Source organism: Oryctolagus cuniculus, chromosome 5 (assembly GCF_964237555.1).
Source record: "Oryctolagus cuniculus chromosome 5, mOryCun1.1, whole genome shotgun sequence".
Taxonomy (NCBI): Eukaryota; Metazoa; Chordata; class Mammalia; order Lagomorpha; family Leporidae; genus Oryctolagus; species Oryctolagus cuniculus.
Window position 1 is genome coordinate 109151796 of NC_091436.1, and position 8218 is coordinate 109160013.

The 8218-nt window shown below is 44.8% G+C and overlaps 2 protein-coding genes across 11 annotated transcripts in view; both read right to left on the reverse strand.

The window, feature by feature from the left end:
* PTP4A1 (protein tyrosine phosphatase 4A1) overlaps positions 1–3050 on the reverse strand; it is a 24803-nt gene extending 21753 nt beyond the window's left edge. For all 10 annotated transcript variants that reach the window (XR_011388982.1, XR_011388979.1, XR_011388980.1 and 7 more), the window contains exons 1-4: positions 2917–3050; positions 1772–1864; positions 1199–1329; positions 883–957 (exon numbers count right to left, since the gene is read on the reverse strand). Coding sequence is in view for 4 of the 10 variants with exons in the window: in XM_070074654.1 (XP_069930755.1) it covers positions 883–957; positions 1199–1329; positions 1772–1864; positions 2917–3021 (404 nt within the window). In the remaining 6 variants the exon portion in view is untranslated. The remainder of the gene's footprint in view (positions 1–882; positions 958–1198; positions 1330–1771; positions 1865–2916) is intronic.
* On the reverse strand, positions 2942–7355 carry LOC138843200 (uncharacterized). Its single transcript, XM_070074656.1, has 2 exons — positions 7223–7355; positions 2942–3466 (listed from the first exon to the last, which is right to left on the reverse strand). The coding sequence occupies exons 1-2, from the start codon at positions 7259–7261 to the stop codon at positions 3371–3373; spliced, it is 135 nt and encodes a 44-aa protein (XP_069930757.1). The 5' UTR covers positions 7262–7355; the 3' UTR covers positions 2942–3370.
* Between the last annotated feature and the right edge of the window lie 863 nt (positions 7356–8218).

Genomic DNA, 8218 nt, shown 5'->3' on the forward strand with positions numbered 1-8218 from the left:
TGTAACATTTAGAGTACTGTGGACAATTATCACTTCTTTTGTGGCAATTATCTTCTGATTAATGCAAATGGAAAAAGGCCACTAAAAAGTTAATTTTCTAGCTGGAGCTGTGGCATAGTGAGTAATGCTGCTACCTGCAGTGTTGGTATCCCACATAGGCACCAGTTTGAAACCTGGCTGCTCCACTTCTGATTCAGCTCCCTTGTACCCGTGTGGGAGACCTGTAAGAAGCTCCTGGCTCTTGGCTTTAGATTGGCTCAGCTCTGGCCACTGCGGCCATTTGGGGAGTGAACCAGAGGATGGAACATCTCTTTCTCTCTGCCTTTCAAATAGATAAAAAAAGTTCATTTTCTAAATCTTTTGAGTGGAAGTCACTACAGTCAAAATTCACAAATCTATTTACATGAAGTCCAAGAAAAGGGAAAACTAATTTATGCCTCTGGTGGCAGGGAAGATACTATACTACAAAGGCCACAATGACATCTTCCGGAGTACTCAAAGCATTCTATCTATATCAATATATATATACTAGATATAGATCTATCTATATGTAGATATTAGATGTAGATTGATACATATTGTTGTATTTGACTGTTATCAACTGACCTCTGAGACCTATGCATTTCTTATTTATCTTAATCACACATGAATAAACATGACAATTAAGCAACAAATCCAATCAAGGATCTACACCAAAACAACTGTAATTCAAAGAACATTGTTGGATTAAAATCTTGGTAATATGAGCATCTACCTGGAATGCAAAACAGGTCAGATCTTTATGTCCTGGCTTTAACAGTATCTTAAAAATGACCATAAATTATATGGGCTATTCACTGACAGTCAATAAGAATGCAAATAAAAAGAAAATCCATTACTTACTGTCTTATGAACTGTACTGCATCTTCATATTTCATTCCACCTTCAATTAATGCTAGGGCGACAAGCACTGGAGCTCTGGTAATTAAGAGATTTCCAAAATTATTTCTCCAAAACTAAATACTAAAAAGTTCCTTACTTAAATATCCCCAAACCCACACATACAATTACCATATTTCCTATTCAAACAATACCCATAAATGTTTATTTCAAAAATATTCAGAATTCATGACAAAAAAACTAGAGGAATTTATAAAGTATTAGTATTTTCATATCAACCCAGATTTTCATCTAGAACCAAACTGAGAAATTTTCTTACCTCCCAAGGCCTGCAACACAGTGAACAGCAATACAACAACCAGGTTCTTCACGAAACTTAATTTTTACAAGACTTAACCAGTCGTCAACAATCTGGTTGGACGGTGGTGCACCATCATCAAAAGGCCAATCCTACATGAAAAGGATATTTAATATTTTATGTCTTATATAAACACCACACTAAATTTTATATTCCCAACACTCAACTATTTTCAAAAGCATTCTTATTTATCTCAATTTTCTAAGAGTTCTTTTCCCTCACCCCAACTTTCCTCTTTTTTTTTCCCTAATTCAATCAATTTGAGGGAGCAGATGGTAAGACAGGAAGATCCCATCCACTGGTTCACTTCATAAATGCCTACAATTGCTGGGGCTGAAGTTGGAAACCCAATCTAGGTCTCCCTCACAGGTGGCATGAGCTAAATGCCTGCTCCACCATCTTTCTTCATAAAGAAGTAAGATACCATACATCTTTCTAACAACTTAAAAAAATTCAGCTTCTTGGGGACTATGGTTTCTTTGAACAAACTTTTGTAGCACTGTACCAAACATAAAAGAACTGCTAAATACTTACAAGAACATGGATGCCTTCTTTCTCCACAAGAGTAGTGTCATAAGTTGCTTCACATACTCTTACTATCGTGGTAACTCCATATTTCTTAAGTTCCTGGATAAAACACATATTAAAAGAACTTCATGGTGTCTAGTGCTCACCATTTGTCATTCTGATCACCTTTGATCAACAGTTATTCTGGTTAACAGAAAGTCATGCAAAGAATGGTAGCACCTCTATGTAACAGGGGAGTGAATCATTTTAAAATGACAGTACTAGAATAGCAAAAAAAAATTTGGTGCCTTTCATATACTGAGCTGATTCTACTCATGGTAATGTTGGACAAATACGAAAACAAAAAGAAGTGGAGGGAGCAGGAAAGACAAAGTTTAAAAACAAAAACAAATGAAAAACCAAAGAAATCATTTGTAACCAATCAAGTAACCTGACCTCAGTTATACTAACTCCTTAAACTTTTACTCAAATACACTATAATTTTAAGTCTTGAAATAGGCTCTGGAGTCCTGAAAATACAGGGGGAAAAAACCACATGCATTTAAAACTGGAGGATTTAAAAAGCCTTAATACTAGTAATAACTCCCGATTTTGGAGGGAAAAAAAAAAAGTATCTCCTCATGATCTGAGGCCTATTTGTGTCTCTATTTGTTGTTTCTCAACACTCACAGATATTATCAAGTAAAATGTGTTCATGTTGCTGCATAAATTATTCAGCACTAAATTCCTTCTCCTGGTATAGAGGGAGAGATTTTGGATATGTAGCTGTCATCAAAAAACAGCAGAATCAGCTTAAAACCAGATTGTAAGCATCAACTGGGCTCTAAGACCAACTTTGTTTGACATTAGCCTAAGAAGATATATGAAAAATGCATATGTAAGCAGCCTTCCCCCAGTAATTTCTTTTAACAGTGGATTTTATCCATTTGCATGTAAATTTAAATTAAGCAAACTCAAGAGGCACGAAGAATAGCTATTAACATATAAATTTCGAATGTATAACATAATTTACCGCTAACCTAAAGAAGACATTTAATTTTTCAAAATCGGAACTGGAGGTATACCACTTTTCATTTTGAAAAAGTAGAATTTAGTTTATAAGATTTAAGGACTACAATCAATTTAAGACATTAAAAAGTATCAAAACTCACCTCAATAAATTTGTTTAATGTTGCATTGGTTGGATTATGTGTAATAAGAAATCTCATGTTCTTGTACGTGACTTCCACAGGAGCTGGGCGGTTCATTCGGGCCATGTTAATTTACTTAAAAAACACTTAATAGGATTATGAAAGAATTTAAAAAAACTGAATACAGAAATTACACAAAGAAACTGAAGTCTACTTCACTATCTTCCACTTGTGATTCTCAGTGCTTTAAGTATGAAGTTGGGAGTAATGGGAAATGAAATGAACCTCCTAACAAGAAGCAGCAATTCTTCAATCCAGTAATACTGAGGCAATAGAAAGGAAGTGCACTGAGGTTTACCCCATCCAGGTCAGAACTCTTGTAAAATGCTCTGTGGATTTCAATCCAACACTTCTGTGTCCAGGTTAACCACTTTTATGGGGGCTTCTTGGTGGAGTAGTAACGAATCTCTACAGTTCACTTGTCTGCATAGAGGTCGTGCTGTGCCTGGCAGTAGTCTCCACTGCCCTTCAGAAACTCCATAAATGTGTGACCAAGAACACCACAGAACTGCTGTTTAGAAGAAAAAGAGAGAAAAAGTTATTTTCTAATTCAAAATGAAGACGGTATGTTTTTATAGTATCTAAGTATATAACCATATTCAAATTGGACTCCTAGCCACTTTTTCAACTTTTTGAATCATGAAAGTCAAGGTGTGATTACAGAATAAAGTCAATAAGCATAAAACAAGCAGTTCACAAATTTACCCACTGATTAAAAAGATTTCATAAAAAACAATTATTACATTTGCTAAGATGCCATATATATTCTATTATTTAGTCCTCTGTTGTACTATTCATGTCTTCCTTATAAAATAAACTGAAGCTTTAAAAAGTAGTTCTAAACTCAAAGATGGCTGACACAGCTCACATTATTACAGTTACAATAAAACTGGCTCTCATAAATAAAATTTACTCACTTCTCTAAATCCTAAAGAGTGTTTTAACCAATATATCATTTCCTTAGAAATAAAAAGAATGGTTTTCAAAGGACCTTCATATACACATAACTTCATTCTCTCCTTAAGATGAGGAAAATGAATCTTTGAAGTTACAACCTTTTATGTGAAATATCATAAGAATGTATGTCTACAAACTTGAAAACTAAACTCTAAAATGTTGATAATAGTTTTTATTACCCCTAGACTGCAAGACCTCAGTGGCTTTTTTTTTTCACCAGCCCCTCCATTTGTTCAAAGTAATTTTTTTATTTAAATAAATAATACTTCACTTATACTCTCAATAAAAGTTTTTTTGTACTCTAAAACCAAAAATTCACTTACCCAGCCTAAAGCTGCAATCTAATTCAAAGAAGAAAAGTGGGTACAAGTGGTGGGGTCTCAAGAGCAAGGTTAACTATGTATTTCCTCAAGTTCCCTTTTAAGAACTAGATCAGTTGTCAGTATCAAGCATTAAATGAACATTCACAAGAATACATACACAAAATGTTAACTCTTCTAAGTAGTTTTTTTCTGGTGTACTTGGAAATAATGAGGCAACTAAGGAAAGCTACAGGTTAACAGCATGTGACAGCCCCTGTCACAAACTTTGTATTCTCATGGATAAATTAAGAAATCTTGGAACAACAGAAGAGTTCATTACTTTTTCATGGTTAAATGTAAGCATGTAAAGGGCTTAAAAAAATTTTTTTTTGACAGGCAGAGTGGGCAGTGAGAGAGACAGAGAGAAAGGTCTTCCTTTTCCGTTGGTTTCACCTCCCAATGGCCGCTGAAGCCAGAAGAGGAGCAACCAGGACAGAAGCCGGTGCCCTGACCGGGACTAGAACCCGGTGTGCCGGCGCCTCAGGCGGAGGATTAGCCTATTGAGCCATGGCACCAGCCTAAAGGGCTTAAAATTAAACTCAAGCTACCTGTCCCACTTTCACATATATATATATATGCTTATAGTCTATGATAATTAGTTTCTAGAAGAACTTTGCTGAATTTTGAAAAGTATTTCATATGGTTACCTATAAGATTACAGAAAACAAGTAAAAACCCCTGTCTACTCTTTTGGAAAGATAGAGAAACTAACATCAAGAGTCATTTATTACAAGGTCCTATAAGGAAGATAATTTTCATTATTCCAAGTTTAAATGAGGCCTTAGAGGCTACTTGAACTACTTGTGAGTTGGGTAAAACGTTACATTCCAAATAAAGGTATCACTATTTCAAATAAGAGACTGCAGTAATCTGGAAGTAATTCCATTACATGTTTATCTCAAATCTTAAACATTACTCCTAAGAATATAATGTGTTTCCCGCCCCTCCTCCAAGTCGTTTGTACAGCTTTTAGGCTTTATCACAATATTCTGATTCCAGATCCTGTCTTTTTAATCCCTTGAAAAGTGATTTCACACCATTTACTCCCAATTTAACAGCTTAAATTTCTTTTGGCTACAGCTAAAGCTGCCATATCCGTTCATGTAAGCAGTTTCATAAAGCAGCCTTGGAAAGCAATGTAAAAAGACTGCCTAGAAGAGATATTTTTACTGAGTGGAGCCACCTAGCGGCTGGGGGGATACTTCTATTAAAACAGTGGTGACTACTGACATCTTTCTGTTCAGCCCAAGGCATTCCCACACAGGAAAAACTGTCCATGCCAGAGTTCAGAAATACAAAAGGATTTTCCTTCTCCCACAAGTCCGTTGGCTATAAACACAGTAAGATACAGTGGAGGGGGGGGGGGGGATCAGTATCTGCAGAAACTGGAGGCTTGCAGTGTCAAGTCAATTAATCTAATTTGTATAACCAACCATTTTTTGGTGTTCCACACACTAACTGCAGCCTCACTAATACCTTTAATAAAGCATGTGTATAATGTTGCTTGCTCTTGGGAATGATCTACCTTTCTGGTTTTCAGCTGATTTACTGTCATCAACATTCCTATAAAAACGCGTCTTAGGAAGTAATTATTGCCTCTGATTCTGGATCTCAAGCAGGCCGAGGGTTCCAACTACCGTGTAAATAACAACTTAATACTCTTGGAATGGTACAGTGTTCCACGAACAGAAGATAGTCCTCAGAATTCTGGCTCCGGTAGGTTACCGTTGCCACAGCCAACAGGAGGCAACAACACATTACACCGAGGATTTCAACAGCGGCTCTAAATAGTACCCGATTTTACAAGGCGCCTTCCAGGACCCTTCCAACATTGGCAGGGAAACTGCACGCTGGTGCCCGGGCGGGGACTCCGCTTCGGTGTCCCCGTGGCCCTGGCAGTCTCCAAGGCGCTCACACACAGCCCACCCCTCGCGACCGGCCCAGACAAGGGACAAGCCTCGACTTGTTCCCATTCTCCAGAGCCCGGGGTGGGGCGTTCCGCCCGGAACGGCTCGCATTACCAGGTGGAGACTGCGGGACGAGAGCGGAGCGGGGCGGGGCGCCGCGGACCTCACCTGGCGGAGTCCCGCTCCGGCCGGGGCAGGGCGGCAGCTCGCGGGATGCCCCCGGATGGCTCACGCGGCAGCGTGCGCCCGGGCCCGCCCGCGGCGCCCCCTGTCCGCGCCGCAATCACGGGTTCGCGCCGCGCCTTCAGTCAGGCGCGGGCGCCGAGGCCATTTTGTCTGAGGCCCCGGAGCCGGCTGCGGAGCGCAGGGGGTGGTGGCACTAGGTTCCCGTCCCGCGACGGCCCCGAGCTCCGAGAGCTCCGGGCCGAGACCGTTAACGAGCCGCGCGGGGCCGCCCCGCCTACCCAACGCCGGCCCGGATCTAGTGGCGACCCCGCCGTCACCGCGCCCTCCCCGGATCCGACTCCGCAGTGACACGCGCAGCCCTCGCCCCACCCCGGGCCACGTCTCCCGCTCCCCAGTGCGGCCCCTCTCCCTTTGGCCGAACAAAGGGACCCCCGGGACGCCACGCAGCCCGCCGGACCCGGACGGGGTGCGCCGGACCCGAGGGCCCAAGGGCGGGGGCGGCGGTCACAAAGCGGCTTTTGTGCCGCCCCGCCCGGCCCGCTGCGGCGGCCGAAACCGCCCCCGCCTGCCGCGCAGGCCCGGCCACACCGCCCGGGACTCGGTAGGGACGTGGAAGCCGGTGCCTCCGGCGACCAACCGCCGCCGCCGCCGGCGTCTGCCTCCCCACCGCCGGCCACGGCCCGCCCGCTGCCGCCGGGACCCACCGGAACCGCGGTCCAGGGTGGCGGGGAGCAGAGGCCGGGCTCCGAACAAAGGCGGCGGCGGAGACCGGGTGTGCGTGCGTGTGTGTGGGGATGGGGGGGGGGGGGGTCGCGGATTCCCAGCTCGAAAAGCGGCGGCAGCACGGCTACTCACAGGAATATGTTTACTCATTGAAGATTGTGGCCTAATCATACAGCCGGTCCCGAGGCGGCGGCGACACAGGCGGCAGCGGCGGATGCAGGGCAGGGGGCGGAGGTGGTCGTCGTGGGGCGGCGGCAGCGATGCAGGCGGCGGCGGGGGCACCACACTCTACCATGCAGTGAGCGGCTCGGAGGAGAGCTCGTCGCCGAGCCGGCCCGCAGCCGAAGGAGCCAATACGCGCGCCGAGGCGCCCCTGCGTCACAAGCCCCGCTTTATATAGCCTGCGTGACGTCAGCATCCCCGGCCACCAATCGCAGCCGGGGACTCCAGGCCCAGCGCGGACGAGCGGGGGCGGAGGCCCGCCCACCTCCGCCTCCCCCCCTCCAACCTCGCTCGCGGACGTCACCTCCCGGCGGCCGCTGCCGGTGCGAACCGGTTGATGAATGGCGAAGCGTCGCTGCCGGAGCATCCCGGGGGCGGGGGCGGGTCGGGGTTGGGGGAAACGGGGCTCGCCTGGAGCCTGGAGTAGAGGAGGGGCAGGAGCTGTAGGAGATTCCTCCGGGCTATCGGCTGGGAGGAGTCTGGCCGAAAACCCTGTTTCTCCTGATTAAAGCCACCTAGGCGCGCGAGCACGCATGTCACATGGGGCGCCTTGAAGTTTGCCCCAAACTTCACATGCGGGCTCTCGCGGCCGCACTGGCGTCTCAGCCCCGACCCTGCTTCTGCCTTCGGTCACAACCACGGCCATCCTTGCCGGCGGTTTACCTTGGCACCTGCACCCCTTGAATCTCCGTCATCAGATAATATTTATGTCGCACAACCGCTGTAGCCGGTGACTCAACACCTAGCATGCCACGGCCCTAGACTCGGATCAGTTCTCGTCGCCGGCGGCACTTTTACGTGGGGAGGAACTTATCTTGGTAAAACTCTTTCTCTAGATTTTATTATTATTATTTATTTTTGTGGATGCAGATGGAGCCCTGTGCTCCCTAGAGCCTAGAGGCTTTT